This window comes from Micromys minutus, assembly GCF_963924665.1.
Source record: "Micromys minutus genome assembly, chromosome: 11".
Lineage (NCBI taxonomy): Eukaryota > Metazoa > Chordata > Mammalia > Rodentia > Muridae > Micromys > Micromys minutus.
This window is the reverse complement of record NC_137980.1, coordinates 58567395-58595288: the sequence shown is the minus strand read 5'-3', so window position 1 is coordinate 58595288 and position 27894 is coordinate 58567395. Positions and strand designations below refer to the sequence as shown.

The following is a 27894-nucleotide window of genomic DNA, read 5'->3' as shown; positions in this document are numbered from 1 at the left end:
AGAGAAATCAGAATAAGACAGACTTGAAGAAAGAAGAAACTGGGAAATTAGATACTAGATTGTAGAGACCAGAAAACAGGAGGTAAAAGGATCTTTGAATCAAAATAGGAAACCCTCAAAGAAATCCACTCTGGAACTTCCAATAACATCAGGACAAACAAAAACAAAACAACAACAAAAAACGTAGTTCTCCTCTCTTGCTCTCTTGGTCTCTTTCTTCCTCTCCCCGTTCCCTTCCTCCTCTCTCTCCACGTGCTCATGGCCGGCCTCTACTTCTCTACTCCTCTTCTCTCTGGCCCTACCACCCTCTTAACTCTCCTCCCCATGCCGTGAATAAACTCTATTCTGTACTATTTTAAAAATCAAAAACAAAACAAACAAAAACACCCCAAAACTGTAGTTCTAGACAGGAAGGCTTGAGAGATTAGAATGGCAGCCCATAGAGCTTAAATATTCAGTTAAGAATCCAGATTCTGTTTGCTGATGCCAAATGATTGCAATACCACACCACAGACTGTTTCATTTTATAGAGGTTGGAGAGTTGAGCTATGTACTCGTGTGGATAGATCACACAACTGATTCATGTTCAGAGCTCCAATGGACTTCTGTCTTGATTCTGAGACCACACATTTGTTAGAGATGATGGCTGTCTTGGAGATGTCTTTACACATTAAAACTGATGATGCTCAGACATATATGTCCATGAAAACAAAACAGTTTTATGGATACCATGACATGAAGCCTATATAGGCAGCATACAGTCATACAGGTCAAGTTATTATAAAAATGACCTCATAGGACCTCGAAGGACAAGGCTCATAGAACAGAAGGAGGAGATGACATCTCCCAAAGGTGGTTTGAAATGTGCTTTCATTAACTATAAATTTTTAAAAATTCAATGAGACAGGAGCATAACTGCTAAGACACACTGGATTTTAGAAAGGACTTTGGGATTAGATCAGCCAGAGAAGTCCTAATTCCAAAATGGAAGAGAGAATATATGTTATTTTGGGGAGGAGATTCTACCTTTGTTCCAACAAGAAAGGAAAAGCTGTATCTTCCATCCAAATTGAAAATAAGATTTGACTGGGGAGGACCTCCCCCTCCTCCCACCCAAGGATCTTGCAAGCAAAGAGATGGAGATTGGCAAGTTCAACCAGACAGGGGATATTATGTGCTGATCCTTATAATTCATATAAACATGACTTATATGTTGTCACTTTAGGGATGATTGCAAATACTTATAGTTTCAGATATGGAGGAAACAAAATAGAGAGCTTAGACTTAGGAATTTCTGTCTTTCTTTCCTGGGTAAGGGAAAAGAGCTGAAGAGAAAAGAGGGAGAGATAGAAATATAAAAATTAGACAAATAGGGGTAGATTACTGGCTCTTTTAAAACAAATGCATTTTATAGCCATAATCTTACAGTAATACAAAATTTTGAATATTGATACAAAAATAAGGTTATAATTTGTTACATTGGTACAGAATTTTATATATTGATACAGGTTTAAGGTTATCATTAGTATAAATCTTTGTATATTGAGACAAAATTTAAGAATAATTTTGTTACTCTTTGGGAGGCATCATGCCTATAAAACTCAGTTAAAGGTACAAGGTCTAACCCCTAGCCCTTTAAAAAAATTTTTTATTTATATGAGTACACTATATACACCCAAAGAGGGTATCAGATCCCATTATAGATGGTTGTGAGCCACCATGTGGTTTCTGGGAATTAAACTCAGGACCTCTGGAAAAGCAGTCAGTGCTCTTAACCACTGAGCCATCTCTCCAACCCTAAGCCTAGTCCTTTCCATAGCTGCTATTACAAACTGTTTAGGGTAATTAGTATTGCAGGTTAACATTCAGTCAATCAAATTCATGGTTTCATCAGATACTAATCTGTATGACCACAGAGATATGCATCCTGGGTTGTACAGATAATAGCTAGACAGGCAACACTTGCTTGTTCAGATATGCTATGAATAGATAGATGGTCTTCAAAATCACAGAATATGGCATTTAAAGATGTTTTCTATTAATTTAAGGCTTTCTGACACTGAGACATGTCAGCTCCTTGGAAATTGATGAGCACTGAAAGGCTTCCATATGAAGCTGCTTCCATATGAATTGTGGCAGGCTAGCCAGTGGGGAGGGAGAGCCCTAACTTTATCTTCAGACATAATACTTTCCAAAAAGGAAAAATGGACACAGGATAGTTGACTGTTAAACTCTGCCAAGACAGGGTAAACAAATCTTTATAATTCCTGCTTCACAAATGGTCTGTCAGATGGTCTGGGTCAGAAGGCTGAAGATGATGCTCCAAACTTATAAAGAATATTGGGGACTGTCCAGGTAGTCAGCTGTTTCTGTCATTTCTATAACTTTTGGAAGCTGTGTCCTGTGCTTCCTGCACACTCAGGTAATATTTATTTCTTCTTAGGACTCTGATGGGGCTGAAAACTAGATAGTCATAGTTTTACTACAAGCTTAGGTTGTTTATGATTCTAAAAGGATGTTCTAGGTCTACAAAGGTAATTTTTAGGATTATAATACAAGTTAGGATAGAAATTGATTTAGATACAGAACTCTAAACTCACCGTGATAAGATAGATAGTAAAATACTTCCTCCTGAGTTGCCAAATACAAACAGACTGGACTTTTTGACTGTACTTCTTACCTAATAACTTTTGTAATAATTTCATAATTGTTCCTAGGGTATGTTATTTATGATTATAAGAGAGCCTTATATTTAGACAAAAAAGCGGGGGGAGGGGGGGACTGCTGAGGTTAGGTCTGTTGCTATGTATTATAATGCTAAATTCTGTACCTGAGGGGAAGGTCTAGGCCTACTCTCTAGGTCTAGGAGTAAATTCTCATGTTTACAGGCTTTTGTTAGGAAAACCTTGCTTCTTGATTTAAAACTATTTGTTAAATAAAATTGGCTACAGCCAATTACTGGAGGGATCTGGAGTGTTTGGGGATAGAGAGAAAAAGGAGGAGGAGGAAGGAAAGGGGGAAAGAGGAAACTATCAGGAGGGGAGATGGAGTAGCTAGGCCAGCAGTTAAAATAATAGATTAGGGTTACCCCCCCCATACCTCCAGCAATTACCAAAGTCAAATAAAACAACCATAGTCTGAGTCTCATTTATTTGTAAGCTAGTAGGAGCTTAAATTGGTTGTACTATAACTGTGCTATGGGTGTTCTGTTGAGGACATTGTCTCCTGTGCCAGTGAATTCAAAGCCGTTCCCCATGTTCTCTTATATCAAGTAGACCTACATCTACTCCACCTACTTGTTGGAGTAACCAGCCAATGACTGGTCTTAACTTGAGTCCCACACCACAAAAAGGAACTCATCCCCAACACTGCCTGGAAGTCCAGGAACCACAAGCTGGATAGGCCAGAGACCTATGACAGAAAAAAAAAATCAATAAAATGATTGCTAATGATATTCTTATATCCTCATAAGATCGGTGCTTAGCCCAAAGGCTGTCAAAGAGACTTCTGGCAGCAGCGGATAGAAGCAGGTGCAGAGACCCACAGCAAAACATCAAGTGAAGACAAGGCACAAATTTGGTCCTTTCCCTTGGAGCTGGTGGGAGGAGTGTGTTGGGGGAGGGGCACAAGGACAACCCTGTAGAAGATGAAGGGTAAGAAGTGAAGTGTAGGAGCCAGAGGGGTTGAGGGCACCAGGAGAACATGGCCCACAGAATCAACTAAGCAAGGCTCATAGGAGCTCCCAGGACTGAGGTGGCAACCAGGGAGCTTGGATATACTAGGTCCTCTGCATATGGTTTTGTGGGATTCTTAATAGTGGAGTGGGGGAGTCTCTGACTCTCTTGTCTGCTCTTGGGACTCTTTTCCTCTTACTGGGTGGCTTTGGTCAGCCTTGATATGAGAGTCTGTGCCTAGTTTTATTGTGTCTTGTTCAGTGGATATCCCCACCTGCGAGGCTCACAAAGGAAACAGGGCATAGGGACTGGGAAGAGTGGAGGGAGGGGAGATTGAAGTTGGGACATATTGGAAACAAAAAAAAAATTGAAGAAAAACAAGGTGTTTTAATACAGGCTTCAGCAGACTGATTAAAAGAAAAGGACACACAGAAAAGTAAATATGGTTGCAACAAAAAAAGAGTTTGTGGCTCTTGGTTTTTTGTTTTTTTCTTGAATAGTCATTTATAAGATTTTGGGTAGATTTTCAGTTACTATTTTTAAGGGTATTTTAAGGGTTGCTAGGAAATCTAAGTGAGATCATTGGGTGGGTTTTGAGAGTACCTGAGAGGATTACATTTGATATGGTAAACATCTACCGAAGGAGTATAGGGGTATAGGAGACAAAGTAGTTTTGCTTGAGATTTTCTGAAAAGGAATGAGGTGCTGCCCAAGGTCACACACAGTTGGGCCTCAAGCCTGGGTTACTGCTCCTTTAACACTCCTCACCTGAAAGGAGAAAGCCAGATGCTTTCAGAGCAAATAGACTCACTGTGCTAAGATCCTTAGCTCTCTGCTGTTTCATTAATCTTCATGACTATTACATCACTAATACTACACATTCTTCCCATTTTAGTCTCTTATCGAACTTATATTTATTTAGTGTGCATGTATGTCAATATGTGGGTGCCATGGACATGTGTGGAAGTCAGAGCACCACTTATGGGAATCATTTTCTCCTTCCATTAAGCAGAACCTAGAGATTAAATTCAAACCATTAGACTTGCTGGCAGGAGCCTTTACCTACCAACAGTCCTCTTACCAAACTCATAGCTGTTCAAGTTTGTCTTCCCGTGAAATTTAGAATAAGTTTGTATCTATAACAAAATTTTGCTGGATTTCAGTAAAACTATCTCTCTCTAAGATTTATTTATGTGACTACACTGTAGCTGTCTTTAGACACAGCAGAAGAGAGCATCTGATTCCATTATAGATGGTTGTGAGCCACCATGTGGTTGCTGGAAATTGAACTCAGGACCTCTGGAAGAGCACAGCAGAAGAGAGCATCTGATTCCATTATAGATGGTTGTGAGCCACCATGTGGTTGCTGGGAATTGAACTCAGGACCTCTGGAAGAGCAGTCAGTGCTCTTAACCACTGAGCCATCTCTCTAGCCCTAAAACTATCTCTTTGGGGAGACTGTATAGTTACTATTAGGTGTTTCAACAGTAAATATCTAGATCTTCTAGCAGCCATGTTCCTAATACTTGTTTTTAGATTTATACCTAATTGTAATTTTGAATAGCTATAAATGTTATTGCTTCTCATCTCAGTGTCTATGAGTTTGTTGCTGGTATACAGAAATATACTGTTATTTCCATGTTAGATTTTGGTACCTGGTTGAGTTTTCTAGTTTTGTTCTTTAGCAGATTCCATTGGATTGTTTACATAGTTCAGGGTGCTATTTCCACCTCCTGTCTTAATGTGCAGTGCAACTATTTCCTGTAAGCATGACAGGACCATTCCTGTTCAAATGCAGAGCAACTGTGACCACCCACATGAGATGCTCTCAAAATTGGGCATTTGGAGAAAGAGGCAGTCACAGGGCTCAGAGGACACTTTCCCTCCCTGAGGTTATGTATAAACTGACTAGGGTAGGGCTTTTGGTATAGCTGCCTGAGTCACACATGTCTGAAGCAACCCCAAATAAAGTCACAGCTTCACTGAGTTAGGCATGAATGGAATTCTCCCATTGATCTGTTGCCTATGTCCTCTCTAATTGGAATGAACAAACACTTCTTTTTGCTCTGTTTTTGAGACAAAGTTAATTCTCTAGTCCATCATACCTGAGACACTCCGAAAACTATGCTGTTTTTAAGTTCACAGCAACTTTCCTGCAACCATAAGTGTTGAGGCTAAAGATATAATCCATATTTGTCACTGGGTCTCATGTGCAGCCCTACTGGCCTGGAACTTGTTATGTAGATCAAGGGGCCTCACTTTCACTGAGATCTGTGTGTCTCAGCACCTAAGTGCTGGAGTGAAGGCATGTGCATTCACCCACAGCCTAGAGAACTGTAATAAAGGCATCCCAGGGTCTGACTTTGTGTCTATCTTGCTAGCCAATGCTTTTCCATACATATTTAATGTTCTTTAGATTTATGTATGTGTTTTCCTGCACATAAGTACATGCACCATGTGTGTGTGCCTGGTGCCTGTGGAGATCTAAAGAGAACATTGGACCCCTAGAACTGAAGTTATGGATGGCAATGAATCATCACATAGATGCTCAGAACCAACCTGGGTCCTCTCTGCAAGAGCAACAAGTGCTCTCTCAACTGCTGAGCCATCTCTCCAGCCTAATTTCCCATATTTAAATCATTTCTACATTATGTGGTCTTGTTGGACTTGAACCTTTCATCTGTTTATTTCTGGTTTGCCCCCTTTGCCTCTTTACACTGCAATCCTATGTTGTCTCCTTCATTTTCTCCTCAGTGGTAGCTCTGAGGCTTTTGGTGAATATTTTCAATCTATCCAGGTCTTTCATGAGCTCTATAGATTCAAATTTATACCTCCCTTGTGTATGATCTCCTTTAGTACAGGTCTACTAGTAATAGATGGTCATTTGAATATTCTTCCGGTGCTGGGGCTCAAACCTGGAACCTCACACATCTATCACTGAACTCTATCCCAGACCTATTTACACTTGTCTATTAGGAAAAAGATCATTATTGTGTCAAGTGTGATAGTACATACCTCTAATCCCAGTATCCAGAGGTTAAGGCAAGGGGATCACCCCAAGTTTGAGGCCACTTTGGCCACAGTGTCAGTCTTGTTTTAAAAATAGCTTTGGTAGGCACAGAATTACGAGGTGATACCATCACTTTGGGTACATAATTATGACACTATCTCTGCAGGCAAGCCTGTGGTACATCTTCTTGATTGACAATTGCTGTAGTGTGGGCCCAACTCACTGTGGGTGGTGCCACTTCTGGGCTGGAGGTCCTATTAAAAAAGCAGGCTGAACAAACCACGAGGAACAAAAACAGTAAGCAACACTCCTACATGGCCTCTTCGTCAGTTCCCGCCTCTTAAGTTATTGCCCTGAGTTTCTTCAGTGATGAATTGTTACCTGGAAGTGTCAGAGAAAACCCTTCCCTCTAAACTGTTTTTGGTTATGTTTTACCACAGTAAAAGAAACCCTAACTCAGACACTGGGCATAAATTATTATATGGTAATGCTATCTTTGCTGGGTATAAAAGAGTTACTGCTCTCTATGCCAGTAGAAACATAGCTCAGCATATGGGGGCCCTAGGTCTAATCCCTAGTTTGACTGAAGTTGAATGAAAACCTGGAGTGCATGTTGCATGGTACTCCACATAAAGCACCTAACTTGGGTGAACTAGGAGGATGAACGAGGCTGGGGAGAACTAGTAAAGACCATGGTAGCACTGCACAGGCATGGCTAGGAAGGGGAAAGTGGGGAATGGAGAGCACCAAGTAGCAAGCTCCTGGCAAGTGGGCAGGGATCAGCTGACTAGGGAAGGAACCAACCTAAGGTCTACTTGGGTCAGTGGGTTTGTCTTTATGAGGGCGTGATTTAAAACTGGGCGTGGCCACGTGGAGGCGTGGCTTGTCCAGGGTTTGAACCCCAGGGTGCTGCACACCCAGGCCACTGGGGGGGTGGGCGGGGGCGGGGCAAACAGGCGGGCAGTTGGCTAGGGGGCGGCGGGTAACGGAGGGGCGTGGCCCAAAAGGGGTGGGGTTACCGTTGTGGGCGGGATCGCGCAGGCGCACTGCTCCTACGGTGCTCAGCGGTTTCCCTCCCCCAACGGCGCGCCCGCGGTGGCCGGCGCGTCGTCTGCGGAGGCCGCGACCCCGCCTCGCCGCCCGCCCGCGTCTGTGTCGCCGTCCCCGCGCCCGCGCCCCGCCGTTGGGCCGCGCCGCGCCGGCATGTCGGGCCCCGGGCCGCGGGAGCCGCCGCCTGAGGCGGGCGCGACGGGCGGCGAGGCGGGCCCCGAGGGCGCGGGCGGCGGGGACGCGGCGCTGGGAGAGCCGGGGCTGAGCTTCACGACCACGGACCTGAGCCTGGTGGAGATGACGGAAGTGGAGTACACGCAGTTGCAGCACATCCTCTATTCACACATGGAGGCGGCTGACGGCGAGCTCGAGGCGCGCCTGGGCTCCGCGCTGCTGGCCGGCCCGGGCGCGGGCTCGGGCGCGGCGGGCTCGCTGGCGCCGGCTCCGCCCGTGTATCCAGTACTGTGCCCGCCGCTGGCGGCCGACGCGCCGTGCCTGGGCCACGTCGATTTCCAGGAGCTGCGTATGATGCTGCTGGGCGAGGCGGGCGCGGCGGAGAAGACGCCTGGTGGTGCGGACGGGACGCGGACGCGGGCGGACGGCGCGGCCAAGGAAGGCGCGGGCGGCGCGGGGCCCGACGGCGCACCGGAGGCCCGGGCCAAGCCGACCGTACGCGTCCGCCTGGAGGACCGCTTCAACAGTATGCCGGCCGAGCCGCCCGTGCCGCGCGGTGCTGAGCCCGCCGAGTCGGGCGTGGCGCTCAACAAGTGCGTGCGGGGCGCAGGCGCGGGGGCGTCGGGGAAGGAGGGTCCCGATCGCAGAGTTGGAGCCGGCTGATAGGGTCCATCTGGGCGCCTGCCGGGTCTGGGTGGATACATGAAGGGCTCCCGCAGGGCCACCTGACGGGTCGGGGAGGATACCTGGACGGGCTCAGCAGGGCTATTTGCGGTGTCTCTGTGGACACAAGGGTCAGGGCAGGCCTAGTACTTGGCGAGGGCCACTGTCAAGGAGCTCAGGCAGTCTGGGTACTAGATAGACATCCCAGGCCGGTCTGCTCTGATTTACCTGAAGGTGATCTGGAAGATGCACTCTATACAAGTGCTGAGTGGCAATTAATTCTAAGGAGTACCTTGGAGGTTGTGAACCTTTTCGGTCTGTCTCCGAACCCCAAAAAAGAGAGGAAGCGTTCTGGGAACTGTTCCCTTTGCTCCGGTGTCCCTCCTGGGTCACATGGGAAGCTGCTCTAACCTCCCGTGCAGATTTGGAATAGAGGCTTATGGAGGACTTATGGTGAGGAAAGGACGGAGTTTTAAGATTAAGCTAAAACGTGTGGCAGCTCCTGGCCCACTTAAGCGTCCTCTCAGGTGGCTGTTGAAGACACTGACTCGGCAGTTTTCCACACTAGCTGTCTTGCCCATCCTTGCCAAATTTTGAGGATGACAGGTTGGTATAAGGGAGTGCTGCAGGCAGGGAGAAGGCAGTGTGGACTTCACCAGTGCCCCTGGCCCGTGGCCATGTCCGGAACCGTTTGAGAAACAGGGCAGAGAGTTAGTGGTGGAATGGGTGATGGCAATGTTTTGGGAGCTTCTCTGCCACTTATTCCTCAGGTTTCTGGGTTTTCTTTTGTCTTGGCAGTTTGGTAACTCTTATTCGACATCCATCTGAATTAATGAATGTTCCTCTTCACCAGCAACAAAACAAATGTACGACCTTAGTGAAAAATAAAACTGCTGCTGCCACCACTGCTTTGCAGTTCACCTACCCACTGTTTACAAGTGCCTGCTCCACGGGTGGGAACGCCAGCCTGGCACAGACGCAGGTAGAGCGGCTTCGTAAGTTAGTGTGGTCCTGTCCAGGATTTTTGCTTTTAAGTACCTCTTGGTGACCTTTTTAAGCTGAAATGTTCATAGTGTTGGGAGCTGTTAAGAAACCTAATACAAGGGCTGGAGAGATGGCTGCACGGTTAAGGATGCATACTATTCTAGTGTAAGACCCTAGGCTGGTTCCCATCTCACAGCTGCCGGGGAACACCAGCAGTCATCCACAAACTCACAGATACACAGGTAAAAAAAATTCTTTTAGGTGAAAGTTTTTCAGAAGGTTTGAGCACAATTCTGTCGAGTGCATTTTACTTGTTCTGTGAAGAGTTGATATTGATAAAATTCCTATTACTTAATTTTTTCCAGAGTTCTAGTAACTCATGTTCTATACTGGAAGCTGCCAAGCACCAGGATATTGGACTGCCTAGAGCATTTTCTTTCTGTTACCAGCAAGAGATTGAGTCCACCAAACAAACAGGAGGTGGTAGAAACAAAGCCTTGCCGGAGCAGGTTTGGATTAAAGTGGGAGGTAAGTATTTCCCCGGTGAACTGTGGCTGCAGGGGCTTTGGTGGGTGGAGCCAGGAGAGGTAAGACCTGTTAATGTTCCCCCTGCACTCCTCTTGCTCAGCTACCTCTGAACTCTTCCGAGTTTTGGCATCAGAGCTGACCCAAATTTGGACATTTTGAATTTGGGAGCTTTTTCTTAGCCGTAGAACAAGGGCAGTTACCTCCCAGTGCCTTAGGCACTGAAAGCACTTATGGCTTTTGTTTGTCTTGTTTCACTTTTGGGGACAGGGTTTCTCTGTGTAGCCCTAACTACACAGACCAGGCTAACATTGAACTTTGAGGTCCACCTGCTTCTGCCTCCAGAGTTCTGGAATTAAAGACAAGCATCACCACTGCCCATGGGATTAAACATGACCACCACTGCGCTGCATCTTATTTTATTTCATACTCTGTGGGTGATGATGGGGTCTGAAATCAACTGAGAGCTCAGGAGAGAAAGACAGCACTGTCATGGGAGTGGCAGGGGCGCAGTGTAGACAGATAAACACTGAAATAGGCCTTGTGTCTACTGCAGAGGCCAAGGAAGAAAGCACCCAAGCTTCTGAGTCTCTTCTCTGTCTCTTAAGAGGTTAGCCAGAATTGGTGTAAAGGACCCTTGGCTTTTTGTGGCATGTGGGAGATGCTATCACCTGCCCCATTTTCTGTCTGCTTTGAATTTGACTTACGTCTGAACTATGTGCACAATAAAGTATAAAAGCTGTGATTTTTTTTTCTTTTTTTGTGGACTCACTTTAGCCTGAGAACATATTTAACTATGAACCACTTAAGTTTTGTTCTCATGTGAGATAAAGTATCAATTTTCCTATTAGAATAATTAGATATGAAGAAAATATTTTCTGCTGAAAATACTTAATACATTCTTTTCCATCCTAAGTTCTAGAAGAGAAAACAATGTCTTTGTTTGTATATTCATGGTTAATAACAGCTGCTGACTAAAACAGGGAGGAATGGGGGTTTTAGTTCAGTAGTAGAGCACTTAAGGCCCTGAGCTCCAAATAAGAAAGAGGGAGAAGCTGGCATAGTTGCATTGTGCTCAGAAGGGACTGTTTTAATCAAAGCTTGCAGGTGCAGTAGGATTGGAGCTCACCGCCCAGAGTCTCTGCTATCACGGGCTCTCATTTCTTTAATTCCAATTGATAGTGTTAGTTAAGATATTGATAGTGTTAGTTAGGATATTGATAATATGTTAGGATATTGATAGTGTTAGGATACTGATAGTGTTAGGATATTGATAGTGTTAGGATATTGATAATGTTAGGATACTGATAGTGTTAGGATACTGATAGTGTTAGGATATTGATAATGTTAGGATACTGATAATGTTAGGATATTGATAGTGTTAGGATATTGATGATGTTAGGATGCTGGTAGTGTTAGGATATTGATGGTGTTAGGATGCTGGATTGAGATACAAAGCATGTATGTGCATGGACAAGCACATACAGACATACACAGAAAAAAAAAAAAAAAACCAGAACAGAATGGTGCACACTTGTAGTCCCAGTACTTAGAAGGATCAGGAATTCACAGATATCATCAGCTACAATGTGAGTTAAAGCAAATTGGACTTAATGAGACTGTCAGAAAACACAAGCCCAAACAAGATGCCAACGTTATTCAACATTTACGGGGATAAGAATAAAAAACTAGGGCTAGAGAGATGGCTCAGTAGTTAACTGGTCTTTCAGAGGTCCTGAGTTCACCTCCCAGCAACCACATGGTGGCTCACAACCATCTGTAATGAGATCTGTGCCCTCTTCTGCTGTGTCTGAAGACAGCGACAGTGTACTCATATATAATAAACAAATCTTTAAAAAAAGAATAAAAAACTAAATGACCACTTTTTTCTTCTTTTGCAAAGAAGAAGCGCTATGTAAGCAAGCGATCAATAAGCGGAATCGGAGTAGAATCCGCCAGCTGGACACAGGCGTGGAGCGAAGAGCCCTTGGAGAGATTCAGAACGTGGGCGAAGGCGCTGCAGCCTCACAGGGCACCTGGCAGTCTTCAGAGTCCTCACAGTCAAACTTGGGGGAGCAGACGCAGAGTGGACCCCAGGGAGGACGGTCTCAGCGTCGCGAGAGACATAACCGAATGGAACGAGATAGAAGGTAATACAGTGACGGGCTCCAGCTCCCCATACAGCTCCTCATACAGTTGATTGAGATTTGCTGGATTTTGTGTGAGTCAACCTCTGTTTGGAGGGAGGCTTAGGAGTCTCCTAGGCTTTGTGGTCTCGGGTAGGCTTGTGCTCTGACTGACTGCAGTCAAACTCCTAATTGATTGCTCTTATGGCATGCTCTGAGACCACCAACGTGGCCACCAGACAGGAAGGCTTATCAGAGACTATATTGGTGCCCATCACATGATAGTCCCTGTCACACTCTAAATACCAGGCTCCCAATGTGAGCCATATTCCTGCACAGTTGAGGTCCCGTGGGCGGCTACTCACTAATCTACCCAACCCAAGTTCCCAGACACTAGTAAAAGGAGAGTGTTAGGCCTTCAGGTTAATTGCACAGTAGGTAACATAGCTTTGTTTTATTTGGGGAAAGTCAGGTGTGGTGGCACACATTTGTGATTGTAATGTTTAGGAGGCACCACCACCCTGATGAAGTTGGGTAGCCTCAAGATTGAGGACAGTCTGGAATGTATAGTGAATTCTAAGCCAGTCTTAGGTAACAAGACACTACATCCAAAAAAAATAGGAGAAAAGAATGTTGGGAAAGAGGAGGTTAAAACTGTTACAGCAGTGAGTTTGCTTGTGTTTTATTTGTGCTCTTCAGGGTAGTATAAAGGCTGTAAATTTTTTTCTATTGAAGTTGGAGTTGTTTTGTTTTGTTTGAGATGGGTTCCTTGTGTAACCCTGGCTGTCATGGAACTAGCTCTGTAGACTAGGCTTGCCTTGAACCCACAGAAATCTACCTGATTTTTCCTCCTGAGTGCTGGGAGGCTTGAGCCACCACCACCCTAATGAAGTTGGACTTTTATTATGGTGTTCAATAATAATCAATTTGGTTACTTATGATTATTTTATGTCTGTTTTTAACTCAGGAATAATAGTACTTATTTATTTTATTTTATGTACATTGGGGCTTTGCCTGCATGTATGGCTGAATGAGGGTGTCAGATTCCTTGGAACAAGAGTTACAGACAGTCGTGAGCTGCTATGTGAGGGCTGGGAATTGAACCTAGGTCCTCTGGAGAAACAGCCCTTGGGCCTTCTCTTCAGCTGCAATCTCTTTCTTTAAATTTAAGATTTATTTATTTACTTTTTTTATGTGTGTGACTCCAGCCCTGAATATAATGAGATAATATTGAGTATTGAAGCCCCATTTTTGAATGTTGACCCAAGGTGATTTATTGCTTTTTAGAGGAATGTATTAAAGCTGGGTAGATCCTTTCTTCTTTATTTCTATTAGATTTTGTTTTGATCTGGTGTTTTGTCTGCATGTATATAGGTATATCTGCATACTACCTGTATGCCTGTGGAGGCCAGAAGAGGGCGTTGGATTCTGAGCCTAGAATTATGGACGTGGGTGCTGGGAATTGAACCTGGGTCTTCTGGAAGAGCAGCTGGCCCCTGGACCTTCTCTCTCTCTCTCTCTCTCTAAGATTTACTTATTTACTTTTTTATGTGTATGAGTGTTTTGCCTACATGTATGAATGTGCACCATGTATGTACCCGGTGCTGCTGTGAAGATCCTGGAACTGTAGGGTGGTTACAAATGGTGCAAGCCACTATGTGGGTGTGGTGATCAAATTTGGGTCTTCTGCAAAATGTGCTCTTAACAGCTGAGCATCTCCCCAGCCCCATGTGATCTCTTGTTTGAGACAGGGTTTCCTTGTGCAGCCCAGGTATTTTTCCTGTTATCCCTAGAACAGTATAACCTGCTGTGAAGTGTAAAGCAGGTTTTGCTCACCCTGATGTGCTGAACGGGCATGAGTGGAATAGCTGCTCTGTTGAGCTCTTGACAACTTCTCGTTGAATGGCTTCCAGCGAGTTTAGTGCTTTCTGAGGTTTCTCATCTGTAGGATAAGGTTGCCTATCACAGTCTTGAGGTCAGAGCTACCTGAACTCACAGGAAAGGACTTTAGGCTCTCGACCGGAAGTCAGAGTGCATCCGGTGAGTGCATCAAATGACTCTAGCTGTGTAGGGGTGAGGATGTGTAGAGTGAGCTGTCCTGTTTAACTGTTTGTGTCAGCACAGTGAGGGTTTTGCTTAGTACTGAAGCTTTGTAAAGCTTCAAACACTATGACAATTCTCTCAAGAAGTTTTTCTTCAGTGATGGTGATGGAAGCCTGGACCACAAGCATTCTACCATTGAGCCTCATCCCCAGTCCAAGTGCTAAATTCTCTTTTTTAAAAAAAGACAAGTTTGTTTTATGAGACAGGGTCTCATTACATAGCCTAGGCTGGCCTGGAATTTATGAGGCGCTGTATTAGAGGCATGTATTACCATGTCCCACTCATTCTAAAAGCTATGCATGATGCTGGAGAGATGGTTCAGTGGTTAAGAGCACTGACTGCTCTTCCAGAGGTCCTGAGTTCAATCCCCAGCAACCACATGGTGGCTCACAACCATCTATAATGGGATCTGATGCCCTCTTCTGGTGTGTTTGAAGCCAGCTACAGTGTACTTATATATAACAAATAAGCAAATCTTTAAAAAAGAAAAAAGAAAAAAAAAGCTATGCATGTACCTGAGAGTGTATTTCTATACATGGTAAACAAGTCAGAATTCTTGAATAACAATGTGACTCTGAGTTCAGTGCCTAGCACTGTAAGAAAAGAAAAAGAAAACAATGAAAAAAATATTTACCCAGAAAACATGCACACAGAATTTTTATTCTGAACTCAGGGATTTGCAGTCATCCCAGATATAGAGAACTGGACCATGAGAAGTAAATAGAGAAAGTATAGGGACCCGGAGGCCATCAGGGCCTTGCAGTTGCTCTGGGGACCATGGATAGCAATAGCCGCAGTGCTCGGTAGCAAAGGGCCTCTGGCTCACCCGAGGCGTCCAGGCGGGGCACATCTCCTGGCCTCAGAGGGCAGCTCCATGCACTCTGCTTACTTTGATTGAACCATGAACTCTGTTATTCCTGTGCTTCACCTGCCGCCCTGAGTGATTATTGTGGGTTTTGACTGCAGGCGCAGAATCCGCATTTGCTGTGATGAGCTGAATCTTTTAGTTCCATTTTGCAATGCAGAGACAGATAAAGCAACAACCCTTCAGTGGACCACAGCATTCCTCAAGTACATTCAGGAAAGACATGGGGATTCTCTTAAAAAGGTGAGTGTTCGTGAAGTGGACTTTGGTTTGCTCAGTGAAGATGGGGATTCTCTTGATGTGGTGACTGAGCAGGTGGGCAGAGCTTGAGGATTTTCTGTGTTATTTGTCAATGTTGCCTCTGATCCCTCTTGCTAGACTGTGCTGGGTATCCTGGGTTCTGAGGCCAGATGTGAAGTCCAATATGAAGGGAGTTCTCCCTGCTGATGTCATTTATTGAAGTCATAGTCACAACCAGGATTTGCTTATGAAATGTATGACTGTTAAGTTCAATTGTCAAATACCAAATTGTACCTGTTGTGCACAGTCTGTTATGTTGGGTCTGAACAGCATTCAGGACATGATTTTTTCCTCGAAGGACTTGGTAAGGTCAGCAGATGTAGTTTCGTGGCAGAATACTTGCTTAGTGTTTATTAAGCCCCAGGGAAGGTTAAAAAAAAAAAAAAAAAAAAAAAAAACACTTTGAAAGAAATGAAAGCAAGAATAGTAAAAATGAAATCGGCGTGTGGGGTGCAGATAAATACCAAGTCAGGAGTCTGGACTTTTGGTTCAAAAGGAAAATTATTGGATTTTTGTGGTGTGTTTAACTAGGCCCGGCTGAGCCTTTGATGCCCACACACTTCTGGTTCCTTGGGGACTGCTGACACTCTGTTCCTTTCCTTTCACATGTGGGTTGTAATACCTGGCCAGCCCGCCTGGTTCTGCCAGGACAGCTTGGTTTGGGAGTTGGCTTAGCCCTGGGATGCAGTGAAAGAAAGGGAGCAATTGTGGGTTGGTTCTGTGCTGTGATTAGGGGACCTCAGTACCAGGTTTTGTTCTTAGAATTCTAGTGGTCATAACCTGTATGTAGCCTTTGTCCTTCAGAGACAGAGCCTTAGAGAAGTAAGTGAAGCCTTGGTATTCAGGGTTTTCTAGAGGATCAGAACTGGCAGAGCAACAGAGGGACTCATTAGAATGGCCTAAGGTGGTCCAGCTAATCCAGCAATGAGATGGACCACTGGGACGGCCAAGATCTTCAGTGCACACCAGAATCCAAAAGAAGTAGACTAGTGCTAGTGACAGAATGGAATTGCCAGCCAGAGCAAGCAGGCAAAGAGCCATCATCCACCTTTCCTAGGCTGCCAGCAGGGGAAAAAAAACCCTCACAATTGTGCCCGGCTGTTTAGGTTTTAGTTAATTCAGATGTAGCCAAGTTGACAACCAAGAACAGCCACCATAATTCCATCCTTGCCAACTCTTCGATAGAATCATATTTTCTATGTCATGCTTAATTTCCAAATGAAACAACAACCTCGTCATACTTGTTTCTAATACAACCACAAACACATTATAAACTTAGAATTGGTTGCAATATCCCTTGAGGGACATTCTTTTGAATTTCAAACTTGAATATGATAACCACTGATATTCTTTTAATTGATTGTACATTACATGATAAAGAAGTCAAGAAAAGAAAACAGATACTGCTACAAACATTTTTAACAAACTCGACAGAAATCGTCATGTCAACTATCATCTTTGTTTCTGCAGCTGGTCGCAGCCTTAGCTAATATTTACAACCAGCTTCTTCTACCACCTGTTCTGTATTTCCTCCACTGAGTCTGTCTGGGGAAGGACTGAAGAAAGGCTAACAGTAAAACCCAGGCACCTATTTTACCAAGTCCTTCCTTAGGAGAACCTGGTCATTCAAGGGGTTCTGGGTCTGCGAAGTGGCTCATGTCTGGAAATTGGTTCAAGGGCCAAGAGTCTGTTTTGCTACAATCCAATGTAGCCTTTCATTTGAGAATTTTTCCAATTAGGTCAATCAAACAAAAATGTAGTATGTTTCTTACCTATCTCATGCCTAGAAACACTATGAGTGATTAGCCAGTACCAAAGACCTATGCTGAGCATTACATGTCAGGCCATTGTGGACATGGCTTTGTCTACGCTGTCCATTATGATAACTGTGGTCACCCTGCCTTTGGCAAGTCAGTCCTGCCTCCTGGCCCCTGCTACTTCAGGCCTCAAACCCGCTGCATTTAATCCATCCAGCTGAGCAGCAACATCTTCAGCACTGAGGTTGGGCACAAGGGAAAGAGTGGCAACAAAGCTCTTACAGGGAGCTGGTGCTCTGCCCATTGTGCACTAGTGAAGGGCTTGCCTTCTGGGCCTTCCATTGTGGAGAATTAAGTTTTACATAATGTACACACTTTAGCATTGCAATTTCCCTGAGCCTTAAAATTCTTTCATCAACACTAAGCCAAGGGATATCAAGCATCTCCAAGTCCTTCCTAAAACTAGATTCTTCACTCAGAGGGCCCATATCAGTACACTTAACCCTATCCAATAAACTACCCACCATTATCCTGCATCCTTAAAATTCATTCTCACATATGTTCCCCAGACTTTTATTGTAATGAACTGGCAAATTCAGAAAGCTCTCCAGTATTGTAGCCCACCTTCCTGTGGATTACACACACTCTCTCTCCTCTAGGAGCCTGCTTAGCCTAAAGTCTAGCTATAGGTCTAGAGGCAGCTTTGGTGGCTCTGAGGGACATCAGTATTGTCTTGCCTGGCATTTCCTTCAGAGAAAGTCACTGCTAGTTTAGCATACAATGAACAATTTCCTCAGTCAAAGGTAGAAAAGACAATCTTTCCCGGAGTGGAGGTGTGAGTTCATCATCTTTGGAGGGTAGAAACTACTTCAGGTGAGATAAACCCTTGAGAATCTGAGGGTTCAAAGTTCTCAGCTTCAGTAGGTTCCTCCCACACACACCTATCCCAAGTTACAGGGTCCCATTCTTTACCAATTAATGCCCTTTAGTCGCTGACACCCTCTGAGGCTGAGTCTTGAATTTTTGCCGTAATTCAGCCAACCTTATAATGAAGACTTCGACTTGATTATCTGCAACTTGAGCTCTGTGGCTGCTGGAGAAGAGATTCTCTTCCAGGGCACACTTAGAAACCTTTGGACTGTTTATGTGCACATGAAGCCAGCCAACTTTATCACTACGTTCAGTGTTCTCTGTATTCTGAGATGTTAGAAGTTGGTTAATTTTATCACAGAGCTCATTCTTTTCCTTTGTCAGTTTATCCAGAGATGCTAAGAACAAACAACCAGCATCTTCAGTTCCCTTATTTCTCCACAAATTGACAAAAGTTTTATATACAGAATCAGTGAATCTGTTGCCTTTCATAATTGGTGAATCAGGATAATCCAATGCATTTGTCTTTTTAAGTTCACACCGTGGATTTTCGGTACTCTCTGAGCTTCTGGGAGAGGCTTCAGTAATTTATGCAACCGAGTAGCAACATCTTCAACAATAAAGGTTTGGCACAAGGAAAAGAGGGACAGCAAAGGTCTTCAAATGTGTGGTGCCCCTATAGCTTCAGTTACTGTACGTGTTGGCAAATTGAGAAGCCTATTCCAGATACTTTAAAAAATCCACCCTTATACTTGTTCCTTCCGAACCACTTCTGGTACCAAGATTTGTATTACTCAGGGTTTTCTAGAGGAATAAACTTTATAGAATGAGTCTACATATAATATTATATAGACATACATAAGGGGGATTTATTAGAATGGCTTACAGGCTGTGGTTCAGCTAGTCCTACACTGCCTACCAACAGAAGGTCCAAGAGTCCAGTAGTTTTTCAGTGGGGGAAGTCTCAGCTTGTCTTCAGTACACACTGGAATCCTGAAGAAGTAGAGTTGTCATGCAGTAAAAACATGTACTTGGAAGCAGGCGTGAGAACAGGCAGAGAGCAAGCAGAAGGTGTGGCCCAGATTAAAGGTGGGTCTTCCTGCACGAATGATTTATTTAGTTTAGGAAAAATTCCCTCCTCACAGGTGTGCCCAGATGCTTGGGTTTACTTAATTCCAGATGTAGTCAAATTGACAACCAAGACTAAACACAGCACCTGGCTACTGATTTGTGTTGTGATGTATGGAGCCCAGCAGGTGTGTGCTGGAAAATAGATTCAGATGGCACAGCAAACCTGGAGCCTTGATAAGGGCACCTGTGAGAGGCCTCCAGGGAGCCAGCCACACTGAACTGCACCTTGCTACCCCTGTCCTTGTCTCTTTCTGTCATTTGTGTCTGAGTGGTAGAGTGTAGAGCAGTGCTTACTTCAGTTGGATCTCTATGGTTATAGATAACATTTGCTAGAGTAGACTGCTGGTCCGTCTTACAATAAAGCTTTATTATTTGTTAAAAGACTTAGTGTTTGGCTTTGTGTACCTATTTGTAGTAAATTGTTGATATAATCCAGTCCAAAAATGTTTATAATTTTTTAAATAAAATCTTAATAATATACTCAAAAATGAGGCTTTTAAAACTAATGATTTTTTTTTCTTTTTGAGATTAAAACATAATTACATTATTTCCCCCTTACCTTTCCTTCTAAACCCTCCTACATATTCCTCCTTGTTCTCTTTCAAATTCATGGCCTCTTTTTTAATAATTTTTACATGCATATGACTGTATGTATGTATGTATGTATGTATGTGAATGTATATATATGTATGTGTATAATATGTAAATTACTAACTTATTTAATCTGTATAATATCATTTATGTACATGTTTTCAGGGCTGACCATTTGGTATTGGATAACCAATTCATGTCCTTTTCTGTGGGCAAAGACCATTACATTTCTAGGCGTTTCTGAGATTTTGTCTCACTGAGAACTTTTAGATGGTTTCTGGATCAGATTATTAGGCCATCATTGGCCTGAACATACTCAGGTTTGATTATTTTCATATAACATTCTGCCTCTTGCTTACATGTATATTCTTGTTCTTTGTAATGAGAGTTTTAAGTGTTTTTTTACCCAAGTTTTGTTAGTTCCCATTTCACCTAGCAGTTGTAAGGTAATAGGCACCTACTCTAGATTCTAGGGACCTGGTGGAGATGAGGGAAACGGGAGACAGTACACAGTGAGTGCCAGTCAGATTCTGCCATGGGAGACTCCACATGGAGGCTCCAGGGGGCCAGTAGGACTGCGGAGGAGCTTGATTTAGTTTCAGTCAGGATGTTTGGGCTGTGGAACTGCAGTTTCACAGGTTTTCAAGTGGGGTTAGCACATGTCATGGCCTAGGAAAGAGCAGTGTCTGCAGCTGCACTTCTAGGGTTGGAGGGAATATAGGATTGATTGGCAGCCCAGAGTTGCAGTGGTTCTAGAGCCGTCCTGAGAACCAGAACCCCTGAAAGGATTTTGGATAGAGAAGATAACAATCAGCATTTCATATCCATTTCTTGCTATTGGCATCTGATAGGAGGCTGCAACTGTAGCTGTGGAGACAGATTTGGCCAGAGGGCAGGGAAGGGAATAGCCAGCACTTGTCAGCACTGCGTGCTGTGAGGCACTGAGTGGGACACAGTGGAAAGGCTCAGGGATGGCTTGCAGCCATATTGGACTGGGCATGCTGAGTTTTCGGGTCTGGCCAGCCCCTAATGGAGATGCAGAGGAACTTGCAGATGAGCTGTGATGTAGGTAAATGACCACCGCAGAGCTGAGTTCACAAGCACGTGCAGAGCCGGGAATACCCATGTGCCATTCCCTGATCCCTAGCCAATGTGCTGTTCTGTCACCCACGCACACATTTTATTAAAAACTTCTCAAATTCTCTTGTATGAACATTTTGAGTGCATGTGTGTCTGTGAACTATATGTGACTGTGATTCCCATGGAGGTTAGAAGAAGGCTTTTGAATCTCCTGGAACTGGACTTAAGATGGTTGGGAACAGCTATGTTGGTGCTGGGAATTGAACCTGGGTCCTTTGGAAGAGCAGCCAATGCTCTTAATAACTGAACACGCACACACACACACACACACACACACATTTTAGACACAATTACAGGCTTCTATCTTCATTTAAAACTTTTTCTACAGAGACCTCTAAAAGACAGATCCTGTCATTGGCTACACAGAGCTGGTGACTAACACCCAGTCTGACTGACACTTCTGTACGGATTCTTAAAACGGCCTGTCAGTTTTTATTTTGTTCATCCAGTCTCCTCCTCTCGCTCCACTGTCCAGCCATGGCTCATGTACTGTTTGGTCCTACCCTCAGTCTGAGTGGTCTGGTGGTGTTGATGTTTGAAGAGATCTGGCCAGTAGTCTGGACAATGTCCCTTTTGGAGTTGGGTCACTAGTGGTGATTTTTTAATTTCAGACAGTAATATTTTAATTAATAGTAGTTTTTAAATTTCAGATATAAATATCACAAGAATCCATCTGGGCCTGCCCAATTTTCTAGGTTGCTTGTGTGTCTGAATGATTTTTGTAGTGAATTAAAGATGCCATCTTATACCTAAGTAATGGGCTTTTCTCTATCCCCAGTGATGCACATGAATACCATACTAGATCAGATCAGAAGTAGATAAAGGCAGGTTTATTAGGTGCTGCTCCTGAAGACCAGGGCTGAGGAAGTTGTACACCCAGACTAGGATGGGGAAGTTTTATAGACTTAAGACATATCAGCCATAAGCTGGGTTTGTGCCCACAGATGGTCAGGAGCTGAGCACTTAGGTGAGGGTTTGGGTGGCTGACAGCATTGGGGGAGGAGGCTGCGACAGCTGCCAAGAATGTGGAACTGGATTCTTGGAGCCGTTTCTTTGAGTTTTTCAGTACAGGTTGGGTTAGGGGAAGGAGGGTAGACAGGGTTTCCTAGCTTGTGCAGGGTTCCAGCCTCATGTCCCAACCTTTTGGATTATAGGGGTGGTGGTTTGGATCTGGCTACTTCCTGCTGTCAAGGAACGATGTGGGGGGGGGGGGGGACGGAGTCTGTGAGCTGGTGTATGTAGGAGCATTTAAAAAATTGCAATCCTGGAGACTTCAAATATTCACTCCTGGAGGAAGACAAGAAGGCAAGGAGCTAGAAGCAGATACCTATAAGTACCATCGGCTCTGTGACTGGAGCTAGCGGAGTGAAGAGTGAAGACAGCCAGAAAGAGTGGAATGGAGATGTGTCCTGTATCCTGGCAGAGTTCTTCAGACAGTTTGAGGACTGAATGGATATGGGTTTCCACCAGGCCAGTCTTGCTTGATGTAGTGACAGCACCTCTCTCCCAGGAGCACGCAGGTGCTACCCTTACCAGCCATGAGGAGGTCAAGGGCACTGTAGGGCCATTGAAGCTTATAAGAATCTTTTTAAGTTTATAAAAAGATAGGTTTTAGACATGTTAGTATTATCACTGTAGTCTGTACTGAAACCCACACAGTAGAAAAGGCAGCAGACTCATACCTTTGTGTCATGGTAGAGCCTTGGGAAATGATTTTGGGTTAAAAGCTCGAACTTTTTTTTTTTTTTTTTTAATTATTTATTTATTTTCTGTATAGGAGTACACTATAGCTGTCTTCAGACACACCAGAAGAGGGCATCAGATTCTATTACAGGTGGTTGTGAGCCACCATGTGGTTGCTGGGAATTGAACTCAGGACCTCTGGAAGAACAGTCAGTGCTCTTAACCGCTGAGCCATCTTTCCAGCCCAAGCTCGAACTTCTTAAAAAATTTATTTTATGTATGCAAGTACACTGTTACTCTCTTCAGACACCAGGAGAGGGCATCAGATCTTATTACAGATGGTTGTGAGCCACCATGTGGTTGCTGGGAATTAAACTCAGGACCTCTGGAAGAGCAGTCAGTGCTCTTAACCACTGAGCCATCTTTCTAGCCCACGAACATTTTTTCATATATAATTTATTTTTATTTTATGTACATTGGTGTTTTGATTGCATATATGTCTGTGTGAGGATACCAGATCCTTCTGGAACAGAAGTTACAGACAGTTGTGAGCTGACATGTGGTTACTGGGAATTGAACCTCGGTCCTCTGGAATTGTAGTCAGTGCTTTTAACCCCTGAGCCATCTCTCCAGCCTCGCATGAACATTTTTTAAGGTGAGTTCAGGGAAGACAAATCTTTTGTGGAACAGAAGGAGCAAAATCTTGCTTGATCTTGATTTTTAGTATGACTCCAAACTGAAAAGGGGCTTTTTCTCTCTATCCAGAAGACTAGATACATATAAATTTAGCACAGTGAGAAGTCCCTTTTAAGTCTATACTCTAAAGACAACCAAAGGAAATGCAAAATCTTGAGCTTGTGACTATGATAATAATAGCAGTACTATACCAGAGCTGGAATAAATATAGTTATCAGAAATCCACTGATTACTGTTAAAACTTCGACCCTTTGAAGTCTTGATGTACAGTAGCATAGTGAGGGGAGGAAGTCGGATATTTTTCATCCTTCGGCTGCCACACAGCATGTTATCACCGTTGGCGCTCTCACACCCAACCTTCATAACCTTCGTTTACCAGCCCCAAACACAGTTCTCCGACCTTTTGCAGAGCACTGTGGTCAAGATGGGCATGTAGAGCATTAGTGAGCTCTGTAACCTAGCGCTGTTGATGTTTATATTTTGCTTCTTGACCCAATAATGTCTACCTTCACGACTATTTCCCGGTCACTGGTGGCATTTCATTGTAGTGTGAAAGGCTTTTAGGGATTTGTGACTGTCAACTTGAGAATGTTCAAGGCTGCTGAGCCCCCTCTGTCTCCCTCTTTACAGAAGTCTCTTCCTCATCCCAACACAACACCCACTGCCATCCCATGGCTCATCTGCTTTTCCCGCCTCTTGTTACCAAGGGAGGCCTCTTTGCTATGAAGTCACACCATCACCTGTCACCTGGTTAGTCCTAGACCCTATCCTGACACAGGTCCTGACCCCGGGCCTTCTCTCCTAACAATAAAAACTGCTGCCATTTCTCCTAGTGTTTTGGAGAACTCTGTGTCTGTTGTCCTCTGCTGGCACTGCCTGGGTCTTTGCCCTCCTTGCTGCTAACTGAAAAACACCCTATGCACCATCTCAGCCCTCCTCTCAGGTCTATTTCCAGAAGCCTTTCATTGCTCCTCACAGTGTTCAGCCAGACAGGGTCCAGGCAGGTCCAGGAGACATTCCTTGGCTTTCTGCACTGGCTTCTAGGATGTCACCCTCCTGGGGGTCCTCTAGGTCTGTCTGCTCCTCAATTTAATTATGTAGTGCCCCTGGCTCAGTTTGGGATCCTGGACCTGAACAGCCAAGACAGGTGGACAATGTGTTCTTTGTGTGCAGTGTCCCTTGTCTGGGTAGACAGTGATGTGCCTTCCTGAGTCTAAAATTCCTCCATCCTTTTCAGTCTACATTCAGCCTTTTGCACCCAGTCTTTTTGAGTACCATCTTTCTTGCAGAGGTTCTGAGGCCGTCATGGTAAGACTCTTGAGGGTCTTGTCTACTATTGACAGTTGGCAGCTGTTGGCCTGTCTGCCTACAGTACCACTATGCCCCATGCTCTGGTTTGCATAAACCAGAAGCCGTATTGTGTATATGATGATGTCCAATTAACTGCATCCTTTATAATCGCATGCCCCTGCTGCAAAACAGACCCACACCAGGTAAGTGTCATTCATGCAGCCTGTGAGGTTACCCTGCCTGGGTCTGCTGGGGAGCTGAACCCACTCTACCACTGACTTTACCAGATGGGGGGGTGTCTAATGTGTAGAGTTGATACAGCAGGTAATAAACACAGCTTTCCCAAGTAGAGGAAAGACTGCCACCAACATTAAATGGGCTCTGCAGTGTGGATAAAGAACCTAGCAGCTAGAGCTTTTGCTGAGGCTGGAATAGGGCCCTTTGCTACAGCATAGCCTATATTCAGGGGTCCTGGGCTTGGCACTTGCAGCATAGTGACTACAAAGATCCTTGTGGGAGCGTGGTCGGCACAGATGCAGCAGTAGGAGAAGCAAGAGATAGTCACACCTTTCAAACACCCCTGTGGAAACCGCTGTTTGTTTAGAAGTTTTCCCCCTTGAACATGCAACCAGAAGTATCTGTCAGCCACCTAGCAAGCACCTGTGGTGTGTGTCACTGAGTGGCCAAAGCTATGTGGCAATTTGTTCCAAAAACAAAGCATCTTACACAAAATATCCCCATAGTCTTTGTCCTGATTTATACCTGCCTTGCCCATTTACTGTCCTGGGTGGCTCCTTGCTAAGGGTCATGCTCTAGCTTCCTTGCTTTGTTCTGTATGCATTAGTTTTGTCTTTGCCTTTTTTAGTTGTAGTTTACTTTACGCATTCTTCCTCTGTCTTTCCTGAATGAAATGTATGTCCCTAGTCTATTCCGAATGGGTGCATTTAAAGTAAACATTTTTCTCTCTTCTTTTTATTAGCGTTTAGAAGACAAGACCTCATAGCACATGTAGCCCAGGCTGGTTTCAGACTCTGAGTAGCTGAAGTTGACTTTGAACTTCTGGTCTTCCTGCCACTAGTTCTCAAGTGCCAGAATTGCAGGCTTGTGTCACCACACCCAGTCTATGCTGGGTATTGAACCTAGGACATGAGAACCCTCTCAATTCCTCCTTCCTTTCAGGTCTCAGGTCTATTCCCAGAAGCCTTTAGCTGCTGCTCCCATAGTGTTAAGCTAGAGATGGGCCCACATGGGTCCTCAAGACATCACTTGGCTTTCTGCACTGGCTTCTAGGACATCACCCTCCTGGGGGCCGAGGATATAACTTAGTATTGGAGCACTTGCAAAGCCCTGGACTTGATCCCCAGTGCTGGAAAACAAAACTAAATATTGAGATACCACTGTCAATCAAATATCAGTGTTAGGAAAGATCTGGAGGAATTCTAACACTTATGTGTGCCCTGTTGGTAAAACTTGGTGGAGAACAATGTGACAGTTCTCAGAATTACCATGCAGAGTATAAACCAGGAGATTGAAAAGACTCAAACTGACATTTGGCTCTGAGCATTCACAGCAGCAGTGCTTACACCAGAGTGGCCAAGCAGAATCTTTTACGGATACCCACGGCACTGTTCCACCATGAGGAGGATTGACGTCCTGGTACCTGCTCTGTGGACACCTTTGACAAGCTGAATGAGATAAGCCAGTCACCGGTGTGAGGTGCCTGGAGAGGTCTGGCTCAGATGGAAACTGGTGTGTATCAGGGCAGGCAATGGGATGCCATGGTTAATGAGGACAGTTAGAATAAGAGACATTTTGGAAGAAATTTCTGGTTGTAGACACAGTGAATGTACTTGGAATTTTTAGTCTGCAAGTGATGAAACCATATATTATTTTGGTAAATATATTTACCAAAGCAAAAAATACCCTAGATTTATTAATTTCTAAATGTACAAAACCAGGGAACAGGACACTGAAGAGCACATCCTTGAGCCCCATCTCAGACAGGGTTAGTTCACTACTTCTCACTTCTGCCGTTTTCTCTCATTTGTAGATGGCCATCCCCCATGCCTCTGCTCTGTTCTCTATTGTGTGTTTGAATTGAGACTCAAATATTAGTTCCTTTCCCTCAGGGTCAGTTATCTTGTAGGAGTTATCTTGGGTCATCAAATTTATCAGATGACATTGGGGCCCACTCTGTGCTTAGGGGGGCTGGCCTTGCCTAGCCTTTAGACCTAAGGCCTTTTAAAAGTCAGGGAGAGCTGGGTGAGTGAGCAGAGACTAGCAGCTAGCAGGGAGCTGCTTCCGGTCTATGCAGAGCCACTTCAGCGACTACACCTAGCCCTTGGCTATCCAGTGAAGAGATAGATAACCACCAACCTGAACATTTAACAAATGGTAAAAATGATATGTTTTATTTTTTTTCTAACCACAAATAAAAAAAAAAAAAAAAAAAAAAAAAAAAAGGCCATTTTGGCAATGTGCTCAGTCACTGAGAATTTATTGGAGAATCTAAAAAGTAAAAATAGCACATACAGTGTGACTGCTGCTGGGGAGGGTTAGAGACTGCAGTTTTCTCTTACTCCTCACAAGGCGTGTACATGCTTGTGTGCTTGTGAAGACTGTGAGTAGTTTACATGACTTCTAATTTCCGTGTCTTGTACTTTTGAAACTAGCAGCATTCTTATCTTTGGACTCAGTGCATTAACAATCACTTCTTGACTTTAGGAATTTGAGAGTGTGTTTTGCGGTAAAACTGGCAGAAGGCTTAAGCTGACCAGACCCGAATCCCTGGTGACCTGCCCTGCACAGGGCAGTCTGCAGAGCAGCCCTGCTATGGAGATCAAGTGACTGGACTGACCCAGGACCTGGGAGAGAACTGCCATTCCTGCGGCATCACGCACATGTCTGCCATCCCGGAGTTCAGCCCTCAGTCCTCGAGAGGGATGTGGCTCCAGTTGGTGGGGCTCCAGTAAGGACTTTGAGAGCACATTTTGTGAAAGTATTTATCTAAACAAGATACTTACCCACTAATGTCCGGATGACCATTTGAGGATAAAGACAACTTGATAATTAGTAATTTTTCAATTACCTGTCCGACACCATCATGTGTTCTTAACATGATAACTTAAAAAAAAAATAACATCCTAGGTAATTTCTTGAGTCTCAAGACTAAAGAAAACATTGCCGTTTACTTATTTTGTTTACATTTTAAATGTGCCCCTTTAGCAATTGGAAGAAGGTAAATTGTTCTTAACTAGAAGAG

General features: G+C 44.2%; 1 protein-coding gene across 2 annotated transcripts; it reads left to right on the top strand.

The window, feature by feature from the left end:
* Positions 1–7887: 7887 nt before the first annotated feature.
* TCFL5 (transcription factor like 5) lies at positions 7888–27479 on the top strand (the record flags this gene model as incomplete). 2 transcript variants are annotated; one of them, XM_080925828.1, is made up of 6 exons in its annotated part: positions 7888–8501; positions 9370–9553; positions 9921–10083; positions 11987–12230; positions 15276–15417; positions 27357–27479. In XM_080925828.1, 6 exons carry the CDS (start codon positions 7888–7890, stop codon positions 27477–27479), a joined length of 1470 nt encoding a protein of 489 aa, XP_080781954.1. The 2 variants fall into 2 exon arrangements, with proteins under 2 accessions (XP_080781954.1, XP_080781953.1); XM_080925827.1 differs by having other exon boundaries at positions 11984–12230.
* Between the last annotated feature and the right edge of the window lie 415 nt (positions 27480–27894).